Source organism: Phodopus roborovskii, unplaced genomic scaffold, assembly GCF_943737965.1.
Source record: "Phodopus roborovskii unplaced genomic scaffold, PHOROB, whole genome shotgun sequence".
Taxonomy (NCBI): domain Eukaryota; kingdom Metazoa; phylum Chordata; class Mammalia; order Rodentia; family Cricetidae; genus Phodopus; species Phodopus roborovskii.
The window spans coordinates 10200282-10215280 of NW_026125397.1; the positions used below are offsets into that span (position 1 = coordinate 10200282).

Sequence of the window (14999 nt, forward strand, 5' to 3'; positions counted from 1 at the left end):
GAATGAAATCTTGTTTTAAAAAATAAAAAATAAAAAACAAACAGGGAGATTGATTTTGATGCTTAAAGTCTAGTTTTCACAGGGTTTCTCATGTTTTCTTTGGCATTGGGCGTTTTCAACTTTACATTTTGAGCATGAGAGCAGAATTATAGAGTTGGGGGCTTGTCCAGTTTATTTATTTATGTTTTTTAAATCTAAGTTTAATCACCGAATGAGTCCTGAAAAGGAAATGTTAGCCTGTAAGTTCAAAGTAGTGCTCAACCCAGGAGTTGTGTTTCTAAGCATGGCTCTTAAATGTTTTCCTTCATAGTGGGGAGGCAGGGAAGTTTCCATCAACTTACCATATTAATTCCTGAGTCACTTTTCATATACCACCCTCCCCCACCCTCCTTTAAGGTTCAGCAAAAAAATTTTAATGTAGAAAGATAAAAGTGGTTTCCCACCCTCTTCTGAGTATCAGATTTCTCAAAACAGCTGACACAGGCCTCTTGTGTAATCAAGTTTAATATAAAAGCACCAAGAGTATGCAAATAAAACATCAGGTTGAACTCTAGATGCACAGAGGTAATGAAGTGATGCTGTGCCATTTTTAAGGTAACACATTGCTTCCACATTCTGGCCACGTGTGGTGGTCACGCCACAGGTGACCATTTCTTCACAATCTAGCCACTGCTGTGGATGCACAGGCACGAGAGCAATTTGCCAACCTCATTACTTTGTGGAGTGTCAGTTCAGACAAACACACCCCACCCCCACACCGTTCAACTTCAGTGTCAGAAGGAAATGAAGCCAACCACCAGGAGAATAGGAAGGGCTTTACCCACTCTGCCTCCCGCCCATTGTCTGTCTCGCTGCTGCTCTAGTTCTTCCTCGGTTTGGCTTCCTTGTGACCTCTCTGCTTCAGGGAGAAATTGCAGAGAACAGCCACTTTGAACAAGTACCACTCCACCTAGGGCTGGATATCCTGATTTGGTTCCTCGTTGACTTTCTGTCTGCCTCACGGAGGAATTATGAGTAAAGAAAGCAGCTGCAGACAACTGCTATCCAGAAGCCACAAGTTTTTGTAAGAATCACATCTGTACATCACCCAAGACAGAACAATGGCTTTATCGCTGGAAGAATTCGTCCATTCCCTTGACCTACGGACCCTCCCCAGGGTCGTAGAAATCCAGTCAGGCATCTACTTTGAAGGTAAGCATTTCTCTAATTCTTTAACTTGCTAGGAAGTTCTTATGAAGTCTCTTGGGAATTTGTGGGAGAGATTTCAGTAAAGAGTATGTGAAAGTTGTGTCTATAACCCCGTGTTGTGGTGCTTAGGCCAAACCTCATTGTGCCCACAGACACAAACCTGAGTTGTCTAAAGTAGAGCTCTGTGAGCAGGCACACACAATTGCAATGAACTACTCTATAGTGGAGGGCAAGCAGCTGGTGATGGAAGCAGCTGGTGATGGAGGACAGAACTAAGGCTCTAACAGGGATGAGGATGCGGAGCTATGTGAATTATGATCTTTTCCTTGGTAGGCATTCAATAAGTCAACACAAGTGACAAGCTACTTCTGCCTACTCTTTGAAAATATCTGTAGTTGGGTTAAAAATAAAAAGGAGAAGGTCATAAAATGGTGTTTAAGGATCAGTATAAAATGAACATTTTGTCAGATGTATCAGGCAATGGGAGCACATCTTTAATCCCAGCTCTTGGAAGGCAAAATCTCTGAGTTCAAGGTTAGCCTGGTCTACAGAATGAATTTCAGGATGTCCCTGGATTCCAAATTTTTGATTTTTCAATGTAGTGGAAATGCAGTCATTCTTTTTTCTCCTTTCTCCTTTCTCCCTTTCTCTCTCTCTCTCTCTCTCTCTCTCTCTCTCTCTCTCTCTCTCTCTCTCTCTCTTTCTCTCTCTCTCTCTCTCTCTCTCTCTCTCTTTCTTTCTCTCTCTCTCTTTCTTTCTTCTTTTCCTTCTTTCTTCAGTAGTCAATAAGTTACATGGGATACCAAACATTTGGTTATAAAATGGGCATTTTGTAGTGGTGGTGCATGTCTTTAATCCCAGCACTCAGGAGGCAGATGGATAAGTGAGGCCAGCCTGGTCTACAGAGCTAGTTCCAGTTCTGGGTTTCACAGAGAAGCCCTGTCTCAAACACACAAACAACAAGAAAGGTTTTGATTTATTCATTCACTGTAACAAGGCATGTTCTGCATAAGATTCAGATAGAACTGATTTGATTGATGTATGACCATGTGTTAGTTGTATTCAGTATATTTGGGAGTTTGCATGATTTTAGTTCCCAGTGGGCTTACCACAAGTTAGGGAGTAATTATGCAGTCCTACCTTATAAAAATTAAAAAAAGGTTGACACATGTATACCTCCACATCCCTGGAATGTATGAGTTTGTACTTGTTGTCCTCAGATTTTACTTGAGTTTTGTGAATTATTTGGGATATCACATCAGAACTTACACTTCTAAGGCAGCCATCAATTGCTTCTTGCTTTGTGGTTTTATGAAAGAAGTCTTTTTTTATATCTAGGAAGAATTTTTGCAATAGTCTCATAGTTTCAGATTTTATATTTGGTCTTTAGTTTATTTGCTGAATGCATTGCTAGATGTACAAGGACCCAGTTTTACTGTTTTGTGCAAATTAAGTCAGATTTCCCAGTACCATCTTGCTGCTTCCAAATAAGATAATATGGTCACATATGCATCATTTGTCTTGGAAATACCTCTTCTATTCTGTTAGTTGATGGGCTTTTCATTTTATTATTTGGAACCAATCATATGATCTTTTTTGAATGGAAGCTGTGAAATTTGTGTTAATTTAAATTCAGGGTACCTCTGACTCTCTTGGTTTCACTCCATGTTCCAAATTTGACTTAGCACTTTACAAAATTTTAAAGTCCATTTATAAAATAACAACTGTCTTTTAAGAAATCTAATGAAAAATATTATTAGATTGTCGTGATTTTATATATTAACTTGAAGAAATGGTCAGCTCACATTGTTTTTTTTTTTTTTTTAAGGAAACTTGTTCATAATGTTGTCGCCATTCTTTATGACTTTACTGCTGTGTTATCACTCAATTAAAATGAATTTCCACATAGTAAATACATCCATGGAACTGTCACCCAAGAAATAGAAAACCACAAGTATTCTGGAAGACTCATCTTGTATACTTTTCAATTGTTATGTACTTCCTTCCCCAAATTAACCAATGCTCCATGAGTATGTACTCTTTTGATTGGTGTATATGTATTGTAAAGTTAATCTATATTTTCTATACAATTTTCTTCTTCTTTCTTCTTCCTCCTTCTCCTCCTCCTCTTCTTTCTCTCACTCTGCCTTTCTCTTTTATCAGTACTGGGAATTGAAACTTGAGCATGCTAGGCCAGTGCGCTACCACTAAGCAATAGCCCCAACTTTCTGTTTTGATACAGGGTCTTGATAACTTCCACAGGCTGCCTTTGCACTCACTCTGTAGTTCTGCCATGTCTTCAGGTTGCAACTCCCCTGTTTTAGCCTACTGAGAATCTGGGCCATCAGTTCTGCTGCTGATTGGCATTAGGGTTACTTTAAAGTCAATGGTAGTGTTGTATCAAAACATTCTCTTAAACATCCATGTTCACACGGATATTAAGAATAAGGAAAATTGCTATGTCAGTTGGTGTGTATATTGTGCCTTGTGGGTTGTGAAAGGACATAAGAGGTTTTTCAGTTTATATTTCCATCAGACATCTCTGAAAGTTCCCAGTAACACACCTGATAACACTTCCTGTCATTGATCCTCTTGATTTTAGTCTTTCTTGTAGGAACCCTGCAGAGAGCCCAGGTTTTAGTTCACATCTTCCTTCTGTCTAATAAGATTGACAAAGTTTTCTTTTCTATTCTGTGATGTTTGCAGATTCTCTTTAGGACATGGTTCCTAGGTCTGGCTGATTTATATTAGGTTTTATAAATTTTTATTGATGACTTGATGATATATGGATACACACACACACACACACACACACACACACACACACACTAATCTTTTCTGTTGTAAATATTTTCTCCTCTATGAAGCTTACCATATAATTTTCTTAGGAGTACCTTTTTATGAGAGGAAGTTTTCAATTTTACTGTTAGAGTGCTCACTTTACAATTACATTTCTATTATGTGTTGTTAAGGAAATGTTTATCTAACATGAATTATAAAAATATTACGTTTGCGTTTTGAAATCCATTTACTTACTCTTTCCTTTGTATCTGTTCTCTGCCCAAAATCAATTATTTTATATATGGTGTGAAATGAGGGCCAAGATCGATAGAGAGCTAATTAGTACAGTTGACACTGAAAGAAAAAAAATAGAGAGCATCTTACCATGTGACCCTGACTGTCCAGGAATTCACTATAAGCCCCAAGCTGTCGTTGAACTCATAGAGATCCTCTATGTCTTGCTCTCAAATGCTAGGGCTGGGGGTGTCCCACTCCTGGCTGAAAATCTCTTTGCTAATGCCATATTGTGTCCCCCAGTCAGAAACACTGTGTTTCTAGTAGCTTCTGTGCTTCTCCGGTCACAGGATTCTTCATTACACAGTTTATCAGTCTTAATGCATGTGGATCTGTAGCATGACTGAACACTCATCTTACATGCTGTAGAGGAATGCGCTGCAGGGCTGTGGTTCTCAAACTTGATTGCACATTTGAAACATCTGACATGCTTTTAAGATTATCAGTGACTAGATGTCTCCTTACAAGTACATTTAATTATATAAGAGGTAATGTGTCACTGTTCCTAGACATCTCCCTGATGACTATAAAGACAAACTTGGTACTACTGCCTTGGAATAAGCTTTCCCGTGTGTTTTTTATTCCTCAGGTTGGGCTCTTTGAATTTTCATTTACATTTCAGAATTCACTTGTCAACCTTCACAGAAGTCCTATCTGAATTCTGATTAGCAGTGTATCACTTATAGAAAATTAACATAATTGAAAATTAAGTCTTCTGATCTGTGAACCAGATAAGCCTCTTATGTCTTTTCTTTTTGGTCAGCAGTGTTTGTATATTTTTGCTTGATATCGTCATTGTTTTTACATATTAATAAATGGTATTTTAAGCAACTGCAACAACTAATGTCTATAATCCCAACATTAGAGTGACTGAGGCTAAAGTTTGGAGGCCATCATAGGATGAATAGTTTCAGCCCAGCCTAAAAATGGGAAACTATCTTAAAAAAATAAAAATAAAAAAACCTATGCCAAAAAAACAACAAATAAACAAAAGTAAACAAGCTAGGAATCCTTCAACATTTTCATTTTTGTTCATTGTGTTTGCTGAGTTTTAAGAAAATATGTCTCTAATATATACATTTTAGATTATTGATTTGGGGGGTGGCACTCAAATTTGTAAGATCTGATTTCTCCTTGCCAGGACTGTACTTTCATCTTCCCATTGAAACACTGGTTACTGTTTCTAACATAAAATGAAGCAAGGTTAACAGTGAGAGCTCCCCCCCATCACATTTACAATCACAGAAAACCTCTGTAACTCACCATTAAGATTGTTCATTTTAGGTTACAGAATATTGTCCCCTTGTTAGTAGACTTTTAAAATAAAAATCTTGATTGTGTGTCTTATTAAATATCCCCCTTGTAGCTTTCATCATGATATGTAAGTTTATTTTTCTACCTTGATTTTTTTTTAATTTCAAGCAAGTATTTGCATATGCAGCAAAATCAAGTTAGTTAGGTATCAATGAATTGTTTTTTATATTTAAAACAATTTTGTATCACTTTTAGATAATATTATTGACTTAAACTTTTTATTTTTTGCCCAGTTGCCACCAGGATTCATATAAAATTGGGTTGAATATCAAACTTCATTTTGATTATTTGGAAACAGGGTCTTACTATGTTGTTCAGACATGAGCTGTCTGCCTTGGGCTCCCGAGCAGTGAGCTTGTAGGCCTGCACACTACATCTGGCAAAAGGACCACTTGTCTGAGTTTCTCATGTCATTTTTCTTTGTGGTTCTGAGATGTGAACCCATGGCCTCATTCATACTAATCAATTGCCCTCTCACTAAACATTTTCATTAGACACCTTTTCTTGTAAAGAGTTGGAGAAAACTTGATGCCATTTCTTCTATAACTATTTAGTAGAATTTCCAACAAAGCCGTTTTTGTTTTTTTTAACTTTTATTGATTCTTTGTGAATATCACATCATGCATCCCTTTCCTACCCATCTCCTGTACCTCACCTAAGCTGCAACTGGACCACAGACTCAGACATGGCCCTTGGCAGCAGCCCGGGCCTATGTGTCACTATGTCCCTGGTGACAGTACAGGCCACCCAGATCAGTAAGATCCAGGTAGCTGCATGGCCCTTGGACACCGACATGATCTCAGGTGGCTTATCAAAGCCTGGGCATCTGCACAGTCCTCATCAGTAACAGATGCCATGGAAATCAACTCAGACCCTGGCTGCTATAGAGCCATGGACCCAGACATGGCCCTTGGCAGCAGCTCTGGCCCCAGTAGTTGACACCATGGCCCCAGGTGACAGCATAGGTCACTCAGATCAACTTGGCCCTGGCTGCAACATAGTCTGTAGATACCTATATGAACACAAATTGCAGCCTAGACTCTGGGCATCCAGAGTTGCCTTTGGTGGCAACATGGGCCACGGACATCAAGACAGACCCTGGCTGTGCTAGAACCACCCTAATAAGCCATTTTGAGCAGAGGTTTCTAAAACCAAAACAATGATTTTAATTTTGTTCTCAGTTTGTTAGCAAAGTCATCTGATCCAGGAACATTATTTATTTTTTTTTATAGAAAACAATGGTTAAAGAGATAGCTCATTGATTCAGATAACATAGTACTCTTTAGAAGAGCCAAGTTTGGTTTCCACCAGCCATATCAGGTGACTCATAACTATCTGAAACTACAGCTCTAGAGGGATCTGACTCTAGCCTGTGTGGGCACCTGTATTATATGCAAATACCCCCACAGTCATACATGCATTCATATAATTAAAATTGATAAAAATAAAACTCTAAAGTATTATATAAAACAAAATAATTTCTAGATCTTTTATTAGAGTTTAGGAAATGTCAGTAGAATGATCATCTATCCTAGGCCAGTTTCTAGAATATTCTCACAAGCACACAGGTACTTGTGTTGCTATAGTAACCCGATAACACTTTGTTTTGCTTTCCCTGTCATTCCCACTAAAATAGAGGATACAAGGAAAGACTGTCAGCATACAGAAGAATTCTTGGATTAATTCTACTAGTGCATCTTTTTTATTTCATTGGCGTACCTAAGTAAAGACTGATACTCTTAGATATCATCATAACTTGTTCTTGACCATAGCTATTTTTGTGTTTCTTCTTACTTTTGATTTATAGGGTGAGGCTACACTCAGAGTAGGAATCCTTATCTTATCCAAGTCATAAAGGAAGTCATCTAAAATTCCTTCATTAAGTTCTGTGTTAGCATTTAATTTTTACTTAAAGAACTTCCTCTTTTTTTCCTTTATAGGTTTTCACATGATAAGTTGGGTTTTAAATTAATGCTATTTATCATTCAGCTAATGGTATGATTTAGTCTCTTTAGTCCCTTTATTGGTGCTACCTGTACAACACAAACACACACACACACACACACACACACACACACACACACACACACACATGCTTTTAACCTGGGTCTGCAGCACCCTCCTTAGTGGCTAGGGTTCTCCAGGAACAGAAACTACTAGTTAGTATTTCAGAGTCCTTCAGAATTCTGGATGAGGGCCAAGAAGATATTCTCCATCATCTCAGTTGACCATGGCTGACTTCAGCACCACAGATGCAATCAGATTGTTCACTTTGTCCACTGTGGTGTCAAGGCTCAGTGTATATTCCTAATGTTCAGGATTTTCATATTCAATAACAATTAAATTAGCCAGTAGACTTATTTATTTTAGATCTAAGATAGCTTTAGCTTTCTGAAATGAGTACTGTAGATTTTACTGTTTTCTATTTTCTAAGGTAATGTTCCAAAAATCAGTTTTAACTTCTTGCAAATTTGGTAGAACTCACCTGTAAGAACTCTCAAATATGGAATTATTTACAGAGAAGAGAGTTTGGTTTTTATCAATATTCTTCATTATTTTATGTCTTTTATTGATTTCTGACCTAACTTTATTTTGTTTGTTTGTTTTGTTGTTGTTCTGTTTTTCGAGCCAGTTTCTCTGTGTTGTCCTAGCTGCCCTGGCACTGTTTGTAGACTACATTGGGCTCAGACTCAGAGATCTGCTTCCCTCTGTCTCCCTGGTGCTGGGATGAAAGGGGGGGATCATAACTTTCTGAATCTTGAATCTCCATTTGCACCTTGGACTCTGTGGCTCTCTGTGTTGAACTGCAGTCATCTAGAGTCATTACTTCTTTCTTGATAAATGTGCTTAATATTAAGATGTTTCTCTAGGTGCTCTTGTACCATTTTCAGGCAGGACCTTGCCCTGTGGCCCAGCCTGAGACCAAACTCATTGCCATTCTGACTCTGTTTCCCTACTCAATTCATTTTTGTTGTTTGAGAAAGAGACCAGTTGGCCTCAGACTGGGTCCTCTTGCCTTTGTCTCTGGGCTACCTACTGGGATTAGAAGCGTGTGTTACCACTTTAGCCCTTATTGTCTCAATTCTAATTACAATTTATTTTCTTTTAAATTCAGTGGCTATTTGGTGGGCATTCATATAGGACTTAATTTAGCGACTCTTTTCCTTGTAATTAGTTTTATTCCATTTCGCTGGAGAACAAGTCTGATGTTTCCTTTATCTTCTTGTATGAAGTGTGCCCTACTTTATGATGACAGAGACGTTGAAACCGAAAACAGTGAGCAGGTGATATGGGGCTCTGTGTACTAGACTAAGTTCTTCTAACTGAAAATCACCGCAGTAACAGGAACCATGCTAGAACATTCTAGCATGCTAGTTACTCATTTTTGGAAAGTGCTCTTGCCCTACTAATGTGAAGCACAGCTGTAGCTTATGAACGCAGGACTCTACTTCCTGGGTAAGTTAAAAATTAGCAATGATCCGATCCTTGACTTAAGCATGCAGAATTTGCCTTGTCCTCCCTTAGGAAAATGAGAATTTGCCTCAGCTGATTGCTGAGACAAAGATAAGGTGAACATAGTTAGATAGACAAGTAGCCCACAGCAATACTATTATTGCAACATAAGTAGTGATACATGGTAAGGAAAACTTTTCAGCCCATTTCTGAAACAACAAAATAAAACAAAACAAACACACCCCTAAAAATACAACAACAAACCTAGCCAATTTGAATCATACTATGTCATACGTAATGCAGACAGAATACAGAGGAAAGAAACAAAACCAAAAAGTGAAAAAGAAAAAACAAACAAACAAACAAAAAACCCCACAACCCTGTAACAATCAAGACATTAACAAGAACTTGCTTAAAAACCTTATAAACATTGAGAATTTAAGGAACTGTGTTGCTCCTGTAGAGGACACGGGTTCGATTCCAAGTACCCACCTGACAGCTCACGACCTTCTGTTTAAGGAGGTCCAACTCGTTCTTGTAATTTTGTGAGGTACAAGCAGCATATTACATGATGTGTATAGAAAAATGTATGCAGAACATTAATATAAATAAAAGAAAAATAAATGCATTTGGAAATTTTTAAACTTAAAAAAAATCTATATAGCAAAAAAGGACTCCAATCATGAATGTGGAAGACGTTCTATCCACAGTAAATGCAGCAGACTGATGTAAATATCCCTGTCAACATTGAGTTCAATAAATATAAAACATAAAAATGAACAAAAATGGAGACTAGTTCATCTGCCACATAAGGGATTTTCACATTTATTATTTACTCTATGTGGATGAATGTGCACTACTGACGAAATGGTCATGAAATGACAATTCATCATTTACCTTTTAAAATCGGAAGGCATAAGAATTATTCATAAAGCTCTTCGAAGGAAGCCATTGTGGTGGTACTCCTACAGGTGCACTCCTATAGTCCACACTCAGGAGGCAAGAGCAGGAAGCAGGAAGATCTCAAATTGGAGGTGAGTCTGAGCTGCACAGTGAGACCTTGTATCAAAAACCAAACCAAATTAGGTAGGCATGCATGAGCAGAATCAAGATGAGCCTGAGGTTAGGTATATAAACTTATCAGGAATTCTATGTGGCAAGTATATTAGCATACAAAATATGCAAAAATATCAGACCTTTAGAAATTAACTTCAAAATATAACTTTGAAGAATAAAAAGTAGTAACTAAATGAAAAGATTCATTGCAACATGTTTTATAGACAAATATTATCCTTGCATCAGCATGGAATACCTTGCATAAATTAAAAAAAACCTGTTATCAGGAAATATTGTCCAAGAGGTCAGAATTACATATAGGAACAAAACACAAATCTCCTCTTTTTGAAGAAATTATGCATTGAAATGTGTGCTGAAAGAGTCAATTTAGCAGACCGGAGGGGTGTGCTTTTGTTAGGGTGGTGAGGACTCACCTTTTTATTCTTCTCACTTAAAAGCAAGTCCTTACATTCTTACTCCTGAAAATGCAGGCTGAACTGTTCATTTCCCTTAAACCTAAGTCAAGGCGCCAACATTTCTCCCCTGGGTTATGACGGTTCTGATTAAATGAAATTTGAACAAGGGTTTGAATGCACAAAGGAAATGAGCGCTGCAAATATCTGGGGAAATCACGTTCTTGTTGAGGACAGAGCAAGTACAAACCTGTGAAGAGCTTGCTTCATGTGGTTAAGAAATGGAGGCGGGGGTGAGAGTCATGGGATTGAAGCAAAGCAATTGAGGGGAGAGGTGTAGAAGCAGAGCTGGTCAGAGCATGGCAGGCCACACTGATGGGTAACAACACCAGGGCGGAGTGATGCTAACAGGGTTTCATGTACGATGAGGTGGTCAGGGAAGACATTCTGTAAAACACAGAAGGTACAGAAAATGAGATCTGGAGTGAACAGACATCAAGTCACATGTACACAAATCTTCCTGATTCTAGTTTTACTCATTTCAGATAGTAACTGACTGTACCCTACTGAGAAGCTCAAATTGATAGGAATGTTTGCTTCCATCTTCATCTCATCTGCAGTCTCTAATTCTCGAGTTTCTTTGCAAAGTGATTGTCTATCTTGTAAGAAGGAATTAGAAAATAATTCTAAGGTTGTTTTTACCACATACACATCAACTATTTGGGTTACAAGCCCTGGATGATTTTAAGCAGTTTTTAGACAAGTTGATCTCTGTAATAATTATCATCTTCCATTATTTGAAAGATAGTTTATAATCAAGAAACAGCAGGAAAAAATTAAAGGTCTTAATTGATTCTTCTATTGAATGTGTGGTAGACCTGTCTTTTCCTACCCTCTTGGGATCATATGATTTAGTTACACTGCTGATTATTTGAGCTATAGTGACAGTCACTTAGGAATGTATGTTTTAAGAATCAGTGCATAATTTGGCATATTCTATTCTTGTCGATTGTCAAAATGGAAGCCCCGAAAGTCTGAGTTGCTAAGTAACTACAGTTAACAGAGACCCTGTCCCCTTCTGCCTCTGCTGAATATGCAGTATTATAAGCTGTGTGCCTCATTGCTGAAATCAGGGTTTTGAGGTTCTTTTGAAGATGCAACCTTTAACATAACCTAATCTTTCTCTCTGGAACAACAGCACAATGTTATATTTATTAAGGTTAGGGTGACGTCTTTATCAATTAAAAATAATTAGCCATTAGCATATTTGAATCACATTATCAGGGAACTTACTGGAGTAAAACTGTTCCCACATGTTCATACCTAAGTGACTGTCACCACTTAGCATTTAGGAAATATTTTCTGTGGCTGACTATTCTTTTTTGCTAACATTACCACTATTTATTTTATATATGGCATCATTTTGGTTTTGGTGGTGATTAAAATTTTGGCAAATACTCAGTACATTACAATCCTTCTAATGTTTTTTAAAGAATTATTTTTTGCTTTGTAAAATTAAATGCATATGGTTGACATTTTAATAATTATGATGACATAAAATTATTCATAACACCACAAGCAAACATATTGTTAATATTTTGATGTATTCTCATCTAATTTTCATAAAAGTGTAAATGAATTTTTAGGAGGAGAAATGTTGGTGCTGACATTCCTTTTCCCTGCTTTATCTAGAATCTTATCCCTTTGTTCTACTTTGAATTATTGCTTCAATTTAAGCCATCAGAATTTATTGCCATGATTATCAGGTTTTTTACCAAACTTGTCTACCTGACTGCATCTTTGGAAGCCTGAAGTCTACCTTCCATCCTGTGTCCTGAGTCATGTGTTTGATATATTAGTTAGTACATGTTGCTCATGTGTCTGGTGTATGAATGAAAACATGTCACTTTTCTGTGAACACCTTCCTATGGCATTCCCATTTTTCCCCATCAAAATAGAAACTTGAGCAAGTAATAAAGCTCTACGCTGTCTCCCTGCCCCCTTGTTTAAGTTTCTGTTTTTCTGGTCTTTCTCGCTTCCATGCCTGTGTCTTCTTCACTGTTACACAAACTTACAGGCTAGTTTCATTAAAGGTTTGCTAGAATTCTCTTTAAGTTTTGCAAAACTCCTGCATTACATATCCATTTGGCTTGCTCCACATACAGTTTTCCCATATCCTTTGCCTTCCGTATTCTGCTCTTAGGATTTTTACAAAAAACATCTATCTCCTTCATACATCCAGGCTGTTAATTTTAGGAACCTCTTTCTATTTGGTTTTTCATGCATCTTTATTGAGGTATGATTTACATTCTATAGAACCCTCTCTTGAGCATACAAGTCGGTGGTTTCTTGCAGGGTGATAGATGAGATTGTACTGTCACTGCCTACTTAAGACCATTTCCATTGCATCAAAGGGCTAGCTTGAGTGGTTTTCCACCAATCCCCGCTTGCTTTTCCAGTCTGAAACAACCACTGTCTGAATATATTCTTTCCATAAACAGTTCGTATATGAATCATGTATCAACTCTCCTTTTGCTCCCCACATCTTTCACTTAGTTTCAGGCTTTTGTGGTTCATCCATGTTGTAAAACTGTGTTCATACTTTGTTTTTTTTGCTTCTATTAGCATTTTATTGTATGGAATGAATCGCATTGTCTTTATTTAAGGCCCATGAAAGACAATCACATTGCTTCACCTTTGGAGACATTTTGGATAATATTCCACCCATTATCCATGAAGAACTGATTTTACCACATTGTCACTGAAGCTTAGTGCTACCTTTTTATTAGATCTCCTTGTGGCTGTAATTTGAATTTCTTAACAATGATAATGATGGATAATGATAATGATCTTATGCTGATTAGCAATATGTTTTTCCTTCTTCAACAAATAATTTCTTCATATCATTTGCCAATCCTTTAATGAATTGTTTTCTCTATGTTATTAAATTATATAATTTTTTAAAAAACTTTTTCTGGGTATTTGATGTGCAAAGGTCTTCAAACGTGCAATGTGAAGATATTATCTCTTTATGATCTACCTATTCATTTCTATATGTCTTCCTTTGAAGAAAAAGGTTTTAATTTTTAATAAAGTCCAACTTATAAAAACCTTTCCCCCTTTTACCACTCATGCTTTTGCTATCAAGTTGACTTTTGTTTTTTGATGTGGGAAAGAGGAGGATTCTAAAGACTCCGAGATTTGACAATTTTCTAGACTGACAGAATTTATAAAAGCCGTCATTTAGCCATTGAGGATTTATTATTATCCAGCAATATCTTAAGCAAAGGGTGTGTTATCGTATGTGGGGGGAAAAGGAAGAGTCAATGAGGCTAGAAGGAGGGAACGATGGGGTCAGAAATGTTACCCCAGAAGTAGTGGAAAACCTCAGTAGTCCTTTAGCATAACTCAGTGTTTCTGCAGACACTAAACTGAATAAGCAAGACTCAGCTAAAAATACAAAGATTTTTTTTCTTTACACAATTTAGGTAGCAGAAGACATTTGTTTTTACTTTTGATCACAGAAGAAAATGTTGATGAAACCACGCACACACATTTGCAGAAGTCAAAGCATAATTTTGCCTAAGTCCATAAATAAAACGTGCAAAGTGTTTTTCATAGCAATTGTTAGATGCTAAGAAAATGGTTTTTACTCCTGGGAGTAAAAATATATTTTAAGTATCATGTTTTGATAACTATAACTATTAAAATAGTTCTTGTTCTTGCAAACATATGCTGAAATCATGGAAATTATTTCTTAAGAGTATGTCTCTTCATTTCTTCCTTTGTTTCTTTCTTCTACAAAATACATGAAGCAGTCTCACCTTAAAGGCACTATAGGTTGGAAAAAGAGACATGTATGTTTTAAAAAACCCCTTTTTAATAACAGTGTGAAAAGCGCTCATGAGAGAAGTGGAGATGTTTCTGAATTCATAGCCTAAAAAAAATATGATTAAGCAAAACAAACTTTTAGAATAAGAAACAGTAGTTTAACAGAAGGGAATTCTGGATGATACTTGGGCCACTTGCGGTATATATGTATGTATTATATATATATATTCATATATATATGATTTTTTAATTATACAAAAGATGTTGAGCTTCTCCATAGGCTGCAATGAGGTCTTAGTGATCTGGTGACAGTAGTATCCCTATAGGAAAGAGACACCAGGCATCGTCCATGCTGTCTGTCTGTCAAACTGTCTGTGTTTGCATCATGCATTAAAGAAAGATCACATAAACTGGCATGAGAAGGCAGCAGTAAGCAAGCCAGGAAGAGTGGCCAGAATCTAAGTAAGTCATAAATGTACCGAGGGCTTCCAGTCCAACAGCGGGGAAGAAGTAAGTACCGGTTGCTGCAGTGTCTGTCATAGTCATGCCACCGCTAGCAAGCTGTCTTTTCTGATCACAAATTTAAGATGTGTTCGTTGGAATTAACTTGAAAACGACTGGGAAAAGTCAATAAATATCTAGAATGTTTAAGGGCAAGCATCCATTCCG

At 37.1% G+C, this 14999-nt stretch overlaps 1 protein-coding gene across 1 annotated transcript in view; it reads left to right on the forward strand.

The window, feature by feature from the left end:
* The first annotated feature begins 927 nt into the window (after positions 1-927).
* Positions 928-14999, forward strand: part of Themis (thymocyte selection associated) — a 163823-nt gene continuing 149751 nt past the window's right edge. Inside the window, exon 1 of the mRNA XM_051175311.1 lies at positions 928-1191. Coding sequence (XP_051031268.1) covers positions 1101-1191 — 91 coding nt within the window. The 5' untranslated portion in view covers positions 928-1100. The remainder of the gene's footprint in view (positions 1192-14999) is intronic.